Source organism: Aythya ferina (assembly GCF_964211825.1).
Source record: "Aythya ferina genome assembly, chromosome: 2".
NCBI classification, from domain to species: Eukaryota; Metazoa; Chordata; class Aves; order Anseriformes; family Anatidae; genus Aythya; species Aythya ferina.
In genome coordinates, this window is record NC_140297.1 from 694346 (window position 1) to 709904 (window position 15559).

Here is a 15559-nt window from a genome sequence, read left to right on the forward strand (position 1 = left end):
GTGTTCGTGCCGTCGTCCCGTAGCCGGGCGCTGCCCGGGTCTCTGCGTGTCCCCCCCCCTCACCCAGCCCCGCATGTCGCCTTCTGCGGTAGGAGCCCCCCCCATCCCCGTCCCCGTCCCCGCACCCCAATAAACCCGACCGAGAACGCGTCTCTGTGTGCCGCTGCGCTGCGGGGGGGGAGGCGGCTGGGGACCCCCGGGGTGGTGCGGGAGGGGTTGGGGTCAGCGCCAGCAGCCCGGTGCGTAGGGGATGGGGGGGCAAAGGCCGCGGGAGGGTGCGGGGGGGCCAACCTTGAACGCAGGCGTCATCAAACATTGCGACAGACGGCGGGGGGGGGGCGCAGCCAGGCAGAGACGGGGCCGCAGGTGGTGGCATGGCTTTTATTGAGCCCCAGGGGCCGGGGTCCCCAAGGTCCCCAAGGTCCCCAAGGTCCCCGGGGTCCCCGCGCGCTCACTCGGGCCAGTAGGTGCCGTTGTAGGTGAAGGGCCCCGGCGCGACGCAGGGGCCGGGGGTGTCGGGCGTCCAGCGCTGCACCTCCAGCCGCGAGAAGGTCTGGTCCAGCGGGCGGACGATGACGGGGCTGAGCGAGGCCACCGAGGGGTCCTCGTCGAAGAAGTTGAAGGGGCGCAGGAAGAAGCCCACGGCGTTGCCGGGGGTGGCCGTGTTGGGGACGTCCTCGGCGTGCGGGATGTGCAGGAAGCCCACGGTCACCCAGGCCACCAGGTCCTGCGTGGAGGGGGACCGCGGCTGTCAGAGGGCCACGGGGCTTGGGGACGCCCGGAGCCACCCCTGCTCCATCCAGCCCCAGCCCCCAGCCCCGCTGTCCCCAGCCCCGCTGTCCCCGTCACCTGGTCCTCGATGCTCTCGTCGTCACGGATGAAGCTCTCGAAGTTGACCAGGGGCTCCCAGGGGTCGTTCTGGGTGTAGAGGCTGCTGCTGACGGCTTCGTTCTCGTGGTGCCGCGTCACGGCCAGGTGGTACCTGCGGGGACAGGGACAGGGACAGGGACAGGATCAGCCCTACCATTGAGCACGGGCACCCTGCAGAGCCACATGCACGCGTGCCACATGCCTGCAGGACACCTCTCCCACCCCACTCCCCTGGATGCACCAGGGGGTCCCCGCTGCCGAGAGCCCCTCCCGGAGCCCCACCTGCCCCAGGAGATGCCTCTCTCCTCCCTCCAGCCACGGGGCAGCACGCGCCCGGCGTGGGAGCTGTGCTGGATGCGGTAGCTGCGCGCGTGGCCCCAGCGGTTGTGCTGGCGAGGGTTGGAGAAGAGCAGGTAGCGGGGCAGTGCCTGGCCCAGCGGGAAGGCCGCCTGGCGCTCGCTGCGGCGCGGCTGCCGGCGCAGCCAGGGCTGCACCACGCGGGCGTCGGGGCTCCAGGGGTTGGAGATGTTCTCGAAGCTCAAGTCCACCGTCTCGAAGCTGTTGCCAGTGCCTGCAAGCGGAGAGGCCGTGAGCCGCAGTCGCTCCAGGATCACCCTGGGGATCCCAGCGGCAGCAGGGACACGGCCCCGAGCCCCCTCCCCGGCTCCGTGCCACCCCCAAGCCCCCTCCCGCAGCCGCTGGCACAGGGTCCGGCCCCAGGGGGTCGGCGGGGGGCTGCACCTGCGATGTCCAGGTCCACCTTGTAGTGCACCAGGTGGGTGTGCATGTTGCCCAGGACGTGGCTCTGGACGCGGCTGCCGTAGCGCCGGCCCTGCGGCGTGTAGAAGGTGGCGTGGATGAAGCCGGTGGCGTGGACCTTGGCCTCCATCACGCCGTTGGGGTAGAGGAGGAAGTCCCAGATGTAGTCGTAGTTGTAGACGGTGGAGGTTGTGCGCAGCACCAGGGCGTGCCCCTCCAGCCCGGCGTAGAACTGGTACCCGCCCTGGAAGTTGCTGTTGAAGTGCCGCCGGAGCGGGACGCCCGTGGGCAGCTCGAAGATGCAGACGGCGCGGGCGAAGCGCACCGGGCTGTCGGTGTCGTAGAAGTGGTGGGCGTCCAGGTACGTGGCCACCTCGGGGCAGTCGATGCCGGGGGCCAGCTCGTAGGTGACGGAGCCCATGCCCCAGCCGGCGTCGATGTACTTGGTCTGCATGGCGGCCGGCGTGTCGCCGCCGTAGAAGGCGATGGCCTCCTGCACGCTCACCTCGTAGGCCACGCGCTCCTCGTTGAAGCGCAGGTCGAAGAGCTGGAGGCCGGAGGAGGAGCGCAGGCGGAAGGCCAGGCTCCAGCCCCCGTACTCCAGCCGGTTCCCCCGCAGCCGGTAGCGCCGGCCCTGGGGCTCGCACACCTTGGCCCCGTGCACGTCGGTGGGGGTGCCGGTGGTGAAGCGCCCGCGCGGCACGTAGGTGGAGAAGAGGAGCTGGGACGCGTGGTCGGCCAGCCGTGCCACGGCCACCTGCCCCTGCTCGTAGCGCTCGGCCAGCTCCTGCGGGCTGGAGAAGTACTGCCCGTTGTACCAGACGCTCTGGACGGCCCAGCGGTGCGGATCGGGGTCCCGGTGGTCGATGAGGATCTCCAGCCCCACGGGGTGCAGGAAGTAGCCCTCCACGAAGCGCTGCAGCATGAACCAGCTGCGGCGCTCGCCGGGCGCCAGCCCTCGGGGTGCGATGTCCGAGAAGGTGAGGCAGCGGTCGGTGCAGTTGTGGTACCAGAAGCCGGTGGCGTCGCGCAGCAGCCGGTACAGCGGCTCCGTCGCCTGCACGAGCGCGCGGTGCAGCAGCTCGTACTCCAGCTGCGTCATGGGCCGGGCGGCGAAGGGCACGGTGCGCCTGCCCTTGAAGCGCAGGGGCCGGTAGGAGCTGGGCCGCGGCAGGGGCCCCACGGCGAATTCGGTGATGTTGGGCTCCGCCTGCCCCCCGAAGAAGACGACGGCTCGAGCCTGGCGCCGGGGCGCGGGGCCGCCCTTGTCCAGGTGGCGCAGGGCCAGCCGCTTCTTGGGGGGCAGCAGCTCCACCAGGAAGAGCGTGTTCTGCGCCAGGGAGCCCCCCCGGCTCGGGGACAGCCCCAGCTCCGGGCGGCCCATCAGGAAGTCCCGCACCGCGCGCAGCTCCGCGGGCGTCAGGTCGGCGAAGATGGAGGCCTTGTCCGGCGGCGGCGCGCTGGGGTCGGTGCCGGCCACGATGCCCAGCGCGGCCAGCGCCCAGGCGAGCCGGAGCGGCCACATCCTTCCCGGGGACCTGGGGAGGAACAGGGCAGTGAGCAGCAGGGCCAGCCCTGCCTTGGGGAGATGCCGCGGTGGGATGGCGGTGCCGTGCGCTCACGCTGCGCCCCAGGCAGGAGGATCGGCTACTCCCCTCCCTACACCATGGTGCCACCCATGGGTGCCCTCTGCCTGCACACAAAACCCGGCGTGGGCTCTGCACAGCAAAGGGCGCCTCGTCCTGCCCCACAGCACCGGGCACTGGCCCCTGCGGGAGCAGAGCCCCCCCCCACGCCCGGAGGGCACCCAGTGATACCCCGAGCAGCCACAGTAGCAGCAATGTGCCCAGCACGGGGGCTGCACAGCCCCAGTGATCCCAGTTGGAGGTTCGGGGGGGTCCCCGAAAGCAGCGCCTTGAGCTTGGGGGGTGCCGGGGACCACCCCCCCGGTGGGCACGGGGACAGCGAGCGCTGCGCGGCTCCTTCCGTGGGGCTCCTCCGGCGCTCCAAAACTCACAAACAGCGGGTACGGGGCTGCGGGGGCTGACCATGACCCCCCCGACCCGGGTCCGAGCCCCCCCGGGACCCCCTCCTTGGCGGAGCGCCCGGCCCCGACAGCCCCCTTCGTGCGCCCTCCACTCACCTCGCGTGGGGAGCGCGGCGCCTCCCGGGCTCTCTGCCCCGGCCCGGCCGTGCCGCGGGGCGCTGACCCCCCCCGGCTCCTCCGCCCCCCCCTGCGCATTGCACGGGCCGGGGGCCAGATCCTGCCCCCGCTGCCTCCCCCCCCGGGGTCAAGGCCGGGAGCGGGCTCCGCATCCCCGGTGCCGAGCGCGCACGGGCACGGGCACGGCCGCCGCGCCCCCCTCCCTCGCCCCGCCACGAGTGGGGCCGCCCCACGGTGCCCCCCCCGCAGCACCCCCCACGGGGGGGCTCCGACCCCGGCTGCCCCCCCCCCCCCCCCCCCGCCGCCTCCCGCACCTGCGCGCTCGCCGCCGCTCGCCGCCGCGCTCCGCTCCGCGCCGCCCCGCCCCCGCGGGGGGGGCCGGGGAGGGGCCCCGTGCTCCGGGGCAGCACCCCAGGGTGGGGGTCCCATGCTGCGGCCCCCCCCCTTTTCCTCCCCACTCGGTGCAGGAGCGCGCGGAGCCGTCCCGTGCGTCGTCCCCCCACTCCCTTGTCCCCTTTCCCACTTCCCACCCCAGCGCATCCCACGCGTGGGGCTCCGCGCACGGCCCCCCCCCAACCCCCCCGCGGGTTAATGAACACCCGTGGCCGTCCCCGTCCGGTCGTTCCCCCCCCCACGCCCTCCTCGTCCCGGGGGCTCCGCTCTTTATGGCCTCGCTGCGATCAAACTCCAGGGACGAGGCGAGATAACAGCCAGGGCGGGCGCGGGAGACTCCCACTCGTGCCCGTGATTACATCCTGGGCACGGGGGGGGGGGCGTGGGAGGGCATGAGCTGCTCCCTTGCCCCCCCCCCCGTGCCATAAATGCGGATGCGCATTGGCCGCTCCCACCCCAAAAACCACGCGGAGCAGCTGCGGCTTCCACTTTATCCTCCGTGCTGGGTCCAGCGGTGCCCCCCCCACCCCCCCACGCGTGGATCCCCGCAGCTCCGTCCCGCGTGGGGGGGGTGGGGGGGAAGGCTGGTTCTTCAGAAATAGTCGCGGTCCTCGCCCCGTCCTGCCGGGCCCCCCCGGTGCGCCAGGAAGGTCTCCATGCGGGCAGGCTGCGGGGGGAGCCGTCACGCACCGTGGGAGCGCCCCACGGGGGGGATCTCCCGCCCCCCCCACGCCGCACACACTCACCGGGGGGGGCTCGGGGGGCTCGGCCTCGGGGGTCCCGCAGGGCTGCACCCGGGGCAGGCTGAGCCCCCGCGCCGGGAACTGCAGGGCCCCCAGGGCGGGCAGCGGGGAGGGAGGTGGCGGGGGGGGGCGCCGGGATCTCCTGGGGAGAGGGGGGGGGGAGAGGGGGGGGCTGAGATTTGGGGAGCACGGGGGGGGCTCCGCGTGGGGGTGCGAGTGGGGGAGCCCCGCCGCATCCCCCTCCCCACGCAGAGCGGGGGGGGGGCCGGGGGGTTTGGGGGGGCCGGGGGGGTCGGGGGGTTTGGGGGGGTCGGGGGGCCGGGGGGGGGCCGTACCCGCCGAGCAGCAGCAGCAGCAGCAGCAGCAGGGCCCCCCCGCAGCACGACACCAGCACCAGGGCCAGCAGGAGGGCTGCGGGGAGAGGGGGCGGGATTGGGGTCGGGATTGGGGTGGGGTCGGGATTGGGATTGGGATCGGGATTGGGATTGGGATCGGGATTGGGATCGGGATTGGGATCGGGATGGGGTCAGGGCTGGAAATGGGGTCGGGGCCGAGCCGGGGTCGGGGTCGGGGTTAGGATAGGGTCTGGATGGGGTTAGGGGTTGGGGTCGGGGTCGGGGTCGGGGATGGGATCGGGATCGGGGTCGGGGAGGGGTCGGGGAGGGGTCGGGGTCGGGATTAGGATCGGGATTGGGGAGGGGACAGGGGTCGGTGTCGGGATCGGGGACGGCTTCGGGGTCGGCTTCGGAGTCGAAGCCGGGGCTGGGATCGGGGTCGGGTTCGGGGCAGGGATCGGGGAGGGGTCGGGGTTGGGGCCGGGGTCGGGATCGGGATTGGGATCGGGGTCGGGATCGGGACGGGGTCGGGGTCGGGATTAGGATAGGGATCCGGATGGGGATAGGGGGCGGGGTCGGGATCGGAGTCGGGGTCGGGATCGGGGCCGGGGTCAGGGTCGGGGTCTGGTTCAGGGTTGGGATTGGGATCGGGGCCGGGGTTGGGGTCGGGGTCGGGGCCGGGGCCGGGGTCTGTCCCCGTGCCTCACTCACGCTCCTCGCACTCGAAGCCGCCGAAGCCGAAGGGGCACCTGCGGGGGGCGGGCGCTGAGGGGGGGCGGCGGGGCGGGGGGCTCGGGGCCGAGAGCCCCGGGGGGGCCGGGAGGGGCCGGGGGGGGCCGTGGGGGTCGCACTCACCTCTCGCAAACGCCGTCTCTCAGCCGCGAGCCGGGGCGGCAGGCTGGGGACGGAGGGCGAGCCGTGCACCCCCGGAGATAGAGGGGGGGACATGGGGGGGGTTCAGACCCCCTTGGGGCCACGACCCCCCGTTGGGGCAGCCCCCGCCCCACGGGCTGCGCCCCCCACCCTCAGACCTCCCCCACCCCATCGGCACCCCCACGGAGCCCTCCCCCCTGCGGTGCGAAGACCACCCCATATCCCAGCCCCCCGTGGGACCCCCTCTTTGCCCCCCCCCGGCCCCCCACCGGTGCAGGCTCGGTCCATGGGGTGGGCGCTGCGGAAACCCGGGCGGCAGGCGCAGAGGGCGAGCCCCTCCTGGGGCAGGCACACGGTGGACGCGGGGTCGCAGGGCTGCAGCTCACACAGGCTCATGCCTGGGGAGGGAAGGGGACGAGGCTCAGGAAGCAGGGGATCCCCCCCCCCACGACCCCCCCAAAAAACCCCACGCACTGCGGTAGGCGACCACGTCCCGCAGCAGCCGGCAGCCGGGGTCTGGGGGCCGGCAGCGCGCCTGGAAGCTGGCCACGGCCTCCTCCACGTGCCGGGACGTCACCGAGGACAGCACGGAGAAGCTGTGCAGCACCGTCACCCCCGACGCCCCCCGCCTGCGGGGAGCCCACCGCGTCACCCGGGTACCGGCGGTGGTGCTGGGGGGGCTCGGGGGGGGGGGGCGGCGGGCAGGACCCCCGGCGCTCACCGCGGCTCCAGGAGGGACGAGGCCACGTAGGCGTCCAGGGACCCCAGGATGCGCTGGAACTGCAGGGGGGGGGGGGCTCGGCTGGGTGCTGCGGGTGGGCTCCCTCCTGCCGAGCCCCCCCCCGAGCCCCCCACTCACCAGCCGGGGCAGATCCGCCTCCAGCACGGGGCTCACGGCCACGGCTTCGGGGTCCCGCGGCGTCAGGAGCCCCGGGAACGTCCTGGCTTCGGGGGGCTCGGGTCAGGGCGGCCGGAGCGGGGGGTTCCCCATCCCATGGGGGTCCCCGTGTGAGTGTGAGTGTCCCCCCCCGCCCGGCACGCAGCCCCCCGGGGGGTCCCGTCCCCTACCTGGCACGCAGCCGCGGTCGGTGCTGGGGGTGAAGCCGGGCTCGCAGCGGCACGTGGCACCCCCCGGCTGCTCCACGCAGCTGCTCCACGGGGGACAGGGGCGGCCGGGCCCGCAGGCGGGCTCAGCTGTGGGGTGAAAGCAGCTGAGCCCCGTGGCACCGACCCCAATAAACCCCACGTCCCGCCCTGAGCCCCGAGTCCCCGTGGGCACAGCCACCGCTGAGCCTGGTGGCCCCATGGGCACAGACCCCGGTGTCCCCGTGGGCATGGGCACCTCTGATCCTGCTGTCCCCATAAGCACAAATCCTGCTGATTCTGCTGTCCCCATGAGCACAGACCCCGCTCATCCTGGTGTCCCACAGGCATGGATGCCTCTCGTCCCACTGTCCCCATGGGCACAGACCCTGCTGAACCCAATGTCCCATAAGGACAGACCCCCCCTGATCCCAGTGTCCTATTAGCACGGACACCTCTGATCCTGCTGTCCCCATGGGCACAGACCCTGCTGAACCCAGTGTCCCCATGGGCACAGACCCCCCTGATCCCAGTGTCCCATAAGCACAGACCCCCGACCCCACTGTCCCTATAAGCACAGACCCCCCTGACCCTTCTGTCCCCATAAACACAGACCCCAATGTCCCATGGGCATGGACGTTTGTGACCCTGGTGTCCCCATGGGCACAGCCCCCCGATCCCACTGTCCCATGGGCACAGACCCCCCCTAACCCCCCTGCCCCCCAGCGGGGTCCCGGTGTGCCCCGGCCGTGCCGCAGTGGGGCCGTGCCAGGGGTCCCGGGGGTCCCGGGGGTCCCGGGGGTCCCGGGGGGTCCTTACCTGCCCCCCGGCAGAGGAGGGGGAGGACGGGGAGGAGGAGGAGGAGGAGGAGGGGGAGGCAGAGGCGGCTTCCCCCGCGCATCGCGCCCAGGCCCCGCTCGGCTCCCGGTTAATGATTGCCGGGCCGGGGGGGCGGGCGGGGGGGGGACGGGCAGAGCTGACACGGCCCGACCCGTGCTGGCCCCGTGGCCCTGTCCCATCCCTGTCCCAGCCTTGTCCTGTCCTGTCTTGTCCCTATGTCCCTGTCCCTGTCCATATCCCCGTCCCCGTCCCCATCCCCGTCCCTGTCCCTGTCCCATCCCTGTCCCTGTCCCTGTCCCTGTCCCTGTCCCTGTCCCTGTCCCTGTCCCATTATTGTCCCTGTCCCCGTCCCCGTCCCTGTCCCTGTCCCATCCCTGTCCCTGTCCCTGTCCCTGTCCCTGTCCCTGTCCCTGTCCCTGTCCCATCCCTGTCCCTGTCCCTGTCCCATCCCTGTCCCTGTCCCTGTCCCTGTCCCCGTCCCTGTCCCTGTCCCATCCCTGTCCCTGTCCCTGTCCCTGTCCCTGTCCCTGTCCCTGTCCCTGTCCCATCCCTGTCCCTGTCCCTGTCCCATCCCTGTCCCTGTCCCTGTCCCTGTCCCCGTCCCTGTCCCTGTCCCATCCCTGTCCCTGTCCCTGTCCCTGTCCCTGTCCCTGTCCCTGTCCCTGTCCCATCCCTGTCCCTGTCCCTGTCCCTGTCCCTGTCCCTGTCCCTGTCCCTGTCCCTGTCCCATCCCTGTCCCTGTCCCTGTCCCCATCCCCATCCCGTCCCGTCCCCATCCCCGCCGCCGGGGATGTTCCAGGCTCTGGGTGCTGGCAGGGGCTGGAGCTGGGGGCTCCCAGGGGGCTCACAGCAGGGGGCTATGGGGGGGCTGTGGGGGCTATGGGGGGCTATGGGGGGCTATGGGGGGCTGTGGGGGGCTATGGGGAGCTGTGGGGGGGCTGTGGGGGGCTATGGGGGGCTATGGGGGGGCTGTGGGGGGCTGTGGGGGGCTATGGGGGGTCTATGGGGGGGCTATGGGGGGTCTATGGGGGGCCGAGCCGTGCCCCAGCATCCTCCCCCGTCGCCATGGCAACGCCGCCCCGCCCCGCCACACCTGCCGGCGGTTCCCATAGCAACGCCTCCATCAGGCCCCGCCTCCTGCCCGGCGTGGCCACGCCCCTCCGTTACCATAGCAACCACCCCGTCTCTATAGCAACCCGCGGGGTTGGGGAGGCCGCCTCTCTATGGTCCGCGGCTAGAGCGGCTGCGGCGCCATGGCAACGCGGCCTGCCCCGGAGGACCGCGCGGCCTGCGAGCCTGGCCCGGCCCCGGTGTGCGGTGGTCACCGGGGCTACCGGGGCTACCGGGGTCACTGGGGTCACCGGGGTCACTGGGGCTACCAGGGTCACCAGGGCTACTGGAGTCACTGGGGCTACCAGGGTCACCGGGGCTACTGGAGTTACTGGGATCACTGGAGTCACTGGGGTTACTGGGACTACTGGGGTTACTGGGGCTGCTGAGGTCACCAGGGCTACCGGAGTTACTGGGGTCACCGGGGCTACTGGGGTTACCAGGGTGACCGGGGCTACCGAGGCTAGCAAGTCTACTGGGGTGACTGGGGCTACTGGGGTTACCGGGGTCACTGGGACTACCGGGGCTACTGGGGCTACCGGGGCTACCAAGGTCACTGGGGCAACTGGGGTTACTGGGGCTCCCAGGGCTCCCGGTGTTCCCGGTGTGTCCCCGGGGCAGGAGCCTTTGCAGTCGCAGCTTCTCACAGCCGGCTGCTGGCTGCCAGGTGACGAGCTCAGACTTGGCGGGGATTGGGAAAACTTCTCGCTTTAACGGAAAAAATTCCCATTTCTGTCAAAGGAAAGCGCTGGAGGGGGGTTGGCATCAAAGGAGCCTTTGAAGAAAGCCCTGCCCAGCAGGTGTTTATCGATCTCGTGGTGTTATCACTTATCAGCTGCACGCAGAGCACGGCACCGGCAGCGAACGGCTGCGGGGAATTGGGGCTGGCGCTGCCAACACCTCTTTTTTGCTCCAAAGAGCGACAAAAGGCGAGTGAGGGAAGGGCTGAGCCGCGTGGACGAGCAGTGTCCTCGTCATGGGGGTGAAGGGATTGGGATGGCCGCCCCTCGCTGCGCTCTCGTGAGGTGGCAGCCGGTCCCGACAGCTTCGTGCTCGCACAGAACGTGTGGCCTGGTGGAGCAGGAGGCAGAGAGAGCCTCCGGAGAGCCCAGGAGAGATGTGGCCATGGGGACAGCGCGGTTCCCCTGCAGGAGGAGGTGGCAGTAACCCCCCGGCTGCCCAAAGGAGCAGGCTGCAGACACCCAAAAGCTGGTGGTACCGCAGAGGTGCCGCGGACACCCCCCTGGTGCAGGGCAAGGCGACCGTGCTCAGCCCTGCTCCCTCCTGTGCCTCTGCCGCCCCGCAGCGAGGCTTTCCTCCAAACACCTCGTCCTCCTCTTGACCCCGTGTTCTGAAATGTTTTCCTGCTGACCTCATCTGGCAGCCCCGTGAGCAGCGCCGCGAGGCAGCGTGCGGGCAGGGCCCGGCCGCTCGTGACTCAGCACCCGCCTGCCTTCTGCCCCACTGCAGTGCCCCATCCCCATCCCCATCCCCATCCCCATCCCATCCCCATCCCATCCCATCCCATCCCCATCCCATCCCCATCCCATCCCCATCCCATCCCCATCCCATCCCCAGAGGGCCTGCTTCTGGTTTATGACAGAACTATTTTCGGTCACCACCCTCCAAAACTAACGAAGCTTCCTGGCAGCCCCGTACCTGCCGAGCAGCAGGCACGGGAGTGCTTCAAAGGTCAAAGGACCCAGAGACGATGTCAGTGTCTTTTTTTCTGACAGAAGGGGACAGCACCATGAGGATCAGCAGATCTTTGGTTTACCAGGGCTTGAAAAAGAAACGCCCTGGGCTTGAAGGGGCTGAACATAGGAGAGGGTTGAAGCCGAAGGACCTGTGGCTGAAACCACACTCAAGGAACAGGAGCAGGCGGCCCCTGCAGGCAGCCCCTGCCTCGTCTCGCCGGCAGAGGGTTGTGTGTCCGTGCCCAGTTGCTCCCAAACTGTTGCTGCATCGTCCCCGGACCCGAGTGGCCGCGCTTTGCTCCTGCTCTGCGTGGACCAGGCTTGGTTCTCCTCCGCCTTCAGCACCTGCCTCGCACATCGGGTGCTCCTGCAGCAGGGAGGCGTGAGGCCGAGCTCTACCCTGTCCTCTTAAACGTGTCCCTCGGGGACGATCCCTCCTGCCTGACTTGCTGTGGTTCTGCTCTCTTCCTCCTCCTCCTCCTCCTCCTCCTCCTCCTCGCGTTGCTCCAGCTGGTGCTCGCACACCAGCTGCAGTTTGTTCCCACATTTCAGAACTGCAGTCAGAAAGCCCCGAATCACACCACCAACAATGCGTGTGACGGCCCTGCAACGCTCCCATCTCTCCCACCAGCTGCGCCTTTCTTTTGAGAGCAAATCTTCCACCCCTCAGGTCTTTTATGAGCTCATGCAGCTTTTTGGGGCCCTGGAGCAGTGTTTTGCCAAAGGGAGGCTTCCTTTTAAGGCAGAGAGGGCTGCTTCTGAAGGAGCAGCTCCCAAGTCACCCGAGCTGAGCTCCCTGCTGCAGGACGCGTTTCCCGGCCGCGTTCCTTTCCACGCGTGGCCGTGAGCCCTCGGGTGCCGCGGGGCTGCTGTGCCTCTCCTCCCTGGAGCCTCCTCTGGTGTGACCAAGTCATCAGGGCCCCTTTCCGAGCGTTTTTCTTTTATTTTCCCCCCCCCAGGACTTTGCAGTCCCCAAAGTAACCCCCTTGACTGTCCTGCAGGCCCTTGTTGGACGTGTCTGTGCGCTGGGGGAGCTCCGGATGCTGCCCGCGAGCTGTCCCCGTCCTGCTCTGAGCGAGGTCCAGCACCACAAGGTGCCCTTTGTTCCTGCATCCCTACCCGCTAACGACATCTGTTCTTCTGGGGAGAGCTAATTACACAAAGGTTAATTGAGGTGTCTCCAGCGTGGGAGCCGGGGAAGCGTGATCTTCGGCCAAAAATACCCCACAAAGGTTTCTGCTGCAGCCGGGCGGTTTTTCCTTCAATTGATCTATTTTTGGGGCTGGCTGTGACATTGTCCTGTCCTCCTCCTTCTCCAGGAGGAGCGGTGCCGGTGCCTCCAGGATCCTGAGCGCGGCTCCTCCTGCCCTGTCCCATCCCTGTCCCTGTCCCATCCCTGTCCCTGTCCCTGTCCCTGTCCCATCCCGCAGCTCCCTGCCAGCAGGGTCCCCTGCGTGCCCTCATCCTCCCGAGGCTCACAGGACCAGAGGCTGGGTGCTTGGTGAGCCCCGGGGTGGCTCCAAATGGCCGGGGTCCTGCCGTGGGGCACGCTGTGCCCAGCCTCACCCAGCCTTCGGTGCTCAGCAGCACCAAGCGACCTCGGTAACTTTCAGTGCTCGGAAAGTGGAGACCCAGAAACGTGTCCTTGGCGGTGCCGGGAGGGTGCCGGGCACTTGTCACCACCTCGATTTCTGCCGGCCCCTCCAGCTCCGCTCCCGCTGCAGAGAGATAATTGGGAAGCTGTCTCCCGGCCTCCTGCCTTCATTTGGAGAGGCAGAGGAGGAAGAAAGGGACTTCCAGGCGTTTCATGCTTTTTGTTGGCAGCACAGCCCAGATGAGTCCCGGGAGGGGAGCGGGGCCGGGGGGCCGGGCGCTCGCTGCGCCGAGGTTTGGGCGAGCTGCGGCCACGTGCAGGCGGCGCACGTGGGGGCACGGCCACGCAGCCCACAAGTAGGGCACCCCCAAACAGCCCCCGCGGTCACCTGCCTGTGCCAGGCTCGGGGCTGACACAGAAACGGGCGAGAGGGGAGGTATCCGTGCGATAACCAGCACCGGTTACCCGCGCCGAGCGCTCTGGTGGAGCACGGCACCGCCGTAACCGCTCCTCAAGGTGGAACGGGTCCTTGGGGGCACGGGGGGCTCGTGTCTGCCTGCAGGCTCCCTGCGTGGCCCTGCCTCAGCGCTGGCCTGGAAAGGCTCCTCCAGCAGCACTGCGCCGCTCGGCGCTGCCTCTCCCTGCTCCGACTGCCCCAGTTTCCCCCGAAAACTTTCTCACCCCGCCTCGCGGTTCTGGAGCACGGGGTCAGGAGCAGATGGGGCGACAGGAGGCTGCCTGCGGAGCCGGGGGGGGGCTGCTCCTGCCCGGTGATGCCCTGCGAAGGGCTGCAGGACGCCTCAATATGTCTCTGTGCTTGGTGCAAGGTTTCTGGCTGCTGGCCTTTCAGTTCTGCGTGCCCCTGCGTGCCGAAGCAGCCTGGCTGGTTTGCCAGAAACCAGGAAAAATGAAGACCCTCACTTCGTGCCCGTGGGAAGCGGCTGTGCCGACGCGTGCAGGTGAATGCTGACGGCACAGGTCGTGGTTTGTAGGAGCGGGGCTTGCAGAAGGGGGTGCAGCACATCTGTCAGCCGTCAAGAAAATCATTTTTCCCTGGAAAGCGAAGCGTGGGGGCAGCCGGTGCGCAAGTAGGGCAGCAGATGGAGCAGTGACACCCCGGGGGGGCACGGAGCCGTTCCCCACGCGATGGAGAAGCTCGCTGCCTCCCCGGGCACGGTGCTGCCACTGTCCAGGGGCTGTCCTGCGTGTGGTGAGAGCTGTCAGTCACCGGGGTGAGCACACGGAGGTTTGCACTGCGGGCACCTCGGTGGCACCAGGGCCGGGCCGGTGACTGTTCCCTGCGGGCGATGGGGCCCTGGGTGCGGGAGCAGAAAGGGCAATTTGCCTGATGTGACCCAAAGGGGACATCTCGAGGGTGCTCGTGCTGGGGAAGGGGCTTGTCGCAAGGAAATCCCAGGAGCAAACAGGGACAGCAGCACCTCTGCCTGCTGCAGCACCCAAAGCTCCCCAGCGCGGCTCCGTGAGCCCTGCCCCTCCTGCCCCAGCTGGCACGGGCACGGCACGGGCAGGAGGCCGCTGGCACGGCGGGGACACGCTGCTCCTGAGTTTGTTTTGGTGCCAGCCTGCACCCATGGCTCGTGCCCAACCAAGGCCACCTGCCCTTGGCCGTGAGCCCACGGCGAGGTTGAATCAGAGCTGGCGTTGGGCCCTGCTCCATCACCCGGCACCTGGGTGGCACTGGGCAGCTCCGGGTGGCACCACACGGCACCGGGTGGCACCACAGGGCGCAGCCCAGCCCCAGCCAAGCAGCTCGTGCCTGAGCTTCTGCTGCCTCCGAGCCCCCCGGTGCTGCCGGGTGGGCACAGGGGGGGGATTTCTCGTGCCCAAGCACAGCAGCAGTTTGGTATCTCGCAGGGGCACTTCAAAATTTCTTCAAAATTTCTGTTCTCTTTGGCACAAAAGCAAAGGGAAAGGCATCGGTTGTGCTTTTGGTGCTTCTGGCAGGATCTCACCCCCTGCGCCCGTGCCCGCGGCAGCCCCGCAGCGCTGCTGGGCAGGGGGAGAGGAGGGGGCGTGGGACGTGTCGGGGCTGAGGTCCCCAACCATGAGCACGGGACGTGTCCCTGTGCCCCATGCGGCACCCTGGGGGGCTGCAGCCTGCAGGGAGCAGCTCTTGGCTCCCTGTGCCAGGAAAATCCTTCACTTCACACCACCCGCGCGCCGAGGGGAGGTGATTTCCCGGCACGGGGGTGTTGGCGGCTTCCCCATCTGCTGGGCTCCGGCTCTGCCTTCTCTCCGTGCTGGGGATTTCACCGCGGTCCTCGTGCTCGAGGAGCCGGGCTCCAGCTCCGCAGTGTCCTGGGTGTTGCTGTGGGGCCGGGCTCTGTGCAGCCCCCGCTGCTCCCTGGGGAGGGGGTGCTGCTTTCTGGGCTGTTTTGGGCGCAGAGCAGAGCGAGGGGCGCAGCGGGGTGCGTGGATTTCAGGCTCTGCACATTTTGGGGTCGGGGGGAACTGGTGGTGGGAATGGCAGAGACGTGAAGGGAAGGGGCTGCAGTCTAGGAACTCACAGGTTATGTTATGAACATTATTTTACCAGGCACACCTTCGTCCTCGCCACTTTCCAGCTGTTTTTCTCGGCAGGCAGCCCAGCACCACGCAGCTGCTCGCTCGCTGCCCCGCAGTGGGACAGGAAAATCTTGTGGGTTGAGATAAAGGCCGTGTCACTGGTAGAGCAAAAGCTGCTTGCGAGCAAAGCGAAGCGAGGGCTTCCTTCCCTGCCTCCCGTCAGCAGGGAGGTGTTCAGCCACATCCAGGACAGCAGGGCTCCTCGTGCGTCACGGTGCCTTGGGAAGACAAACGTTATCTCTCCAAAAGTCCCCCACTCATCCTAATTTGCCCCAGCTCTTATTGCGTGATGCCACGTGGTATGGGCAGCTTTGGGCCAGCTCTCCCAGCTGTGTCCCCCCCCCCAGGTCTTGGTGCACCCCTCACCTGCTCACCACCAAGGCAAAATGAGAAGCAGAAAAGTCCTTGGCTCCGCGGGGGGCAGCAGCAACCAAATGTCGGTCACCAACAACCCCCCGGGGAGGGGGCATGGTGCTGGGCACAGGGGCTCCGAGCCCTGCCGAGGCTTCCCC

At 69.4% G+C, this 15559-nt stretch overlaps 2 protein-coding genes across 4 annotated transcripts; both read right to left on the minus strand.

Moving 5' to 3' along the window:
• Positions 1–368: 368 nt before the first annotated feature.
• Positions 369–4221, minus strand: AOC1 (amine oxidase copper containing 1). Of its 2 annotated transcripts, none has more exons than XM_084507899.1 (5): positions 4108–4221; positions 1612–3167; positions 1153–1441; positions 850–982; positions 369–727 (listed from the first exon to the last, which is right to left on the minus strand). In XM_084507899.1, exons 2-5 carry the CDS (start codon positions 3152–3154, stop codon positions 452–454), a joined length of 2241 nt encoding a protein of 746 aa, XP_084364025.1. In that variant the 5' UTR covers positions 3155–3167; positions 4108–4221; the 3' UTR covers positions 369–451. The 2 variants fall into 2 exon arrangements, with proteins under 2 accessions (XP_084364025.1, XP_084364024.1); XM_084507898.1 differs by lacking the exon at positions 4108–4221 and adding an exon at positions 3773–3840.
• Positions 4222–4718: 497 nt separating this feature from the next.
• On the minus strand, positions 4719–8134 carry LOC311430723 (protein HEG-like). 2 transcript variants are annotated; one of them, XM_084507549.1, is made up of 11 exons: positions 8040–8134; positions 7206–7331; positions 6997–7082; positions 6859–6917; positions 6612–6766; positions 6407–6535; positions 6120–6162; positions 5976–6013; positions 5265–5340; positions 4933–5071; positions 4719–4853 (listed from the first exon to the last, which is right to left on the minus strand). In XM_084507549.1, exons 1-11 carry the CDS (start codon positions 8119–8121, stop codon positions 4779–4781), a joined length of 1008 nt encoding a protein of 335 aa, XP_084363675.1. In that variant the 5' UTR covers positions 8122–8134; the 3' UTR covers positions 4719–4778. The 2 variants fall into 2 exon arrangements, with proteins under 2 accessions (XP_084363675.1, XP_084363674.1); XM_084507548.1 differs by having other exon boundaries at positions 6120–6208; positions 6405–6535.
• Between the last annotated feature and the right edge of the window lie 7425 nt (positions 8135–15559).

What these genes read in the sequence shown, in the direction of transcription:
- AOC1 (XM_084507899.1), bottom strand. Translation starts at nt 3,154, where the DNA reads ATGTGGCCGCTCCGGCTCGCCTGGGCGCTGGCCGCGCTGGGCATCGTG. An exon ending in GGTGGACCTGGACATCGCAG is followed by an intron (nt 1,442 to 1,611) that starts GTGCAGCCCCCC and finishes CTCCGCTTGCAG; the next exon opens with GCACTGGCAACAGCTTCGAG. An exon ending in AGAGGCATCTCCTGGGGCAG is followed by an intron (nt 983 to 1,152) that starts GTGGGGCTCCGG and finishes CTGTCCCCGCAG; the next exon opens with GTACCACCTGGCCGTGACGC.
- LOC311430723 (XM_084507548.1), bottom strand. Translation starts at nt 8,121, where the DNA reads ATGCGCGGGGGAAGCCGCCTCTGCCTCCCCCTCCTCCTCCTCCTCCTC. An exon ending in CGACCGCGGCTGCGTGCCAG is followed by an intron (nt 7,083 to 7,205) that starts GTAGGGGACGGG and finishes AGCCCCCCGAAG; the next exon opens with CCAGGACGTTCCCGGGGCTC. An exon ending in AGGCGGATCTGCCCCGGCTG is followed by an intron (nt 6,918 to 6,996) that starts GTGAGTGGGGGG and finishes CCCCCCCTGCAG; the next exon opens with TTCCAGCGCATCCTGGGGTC.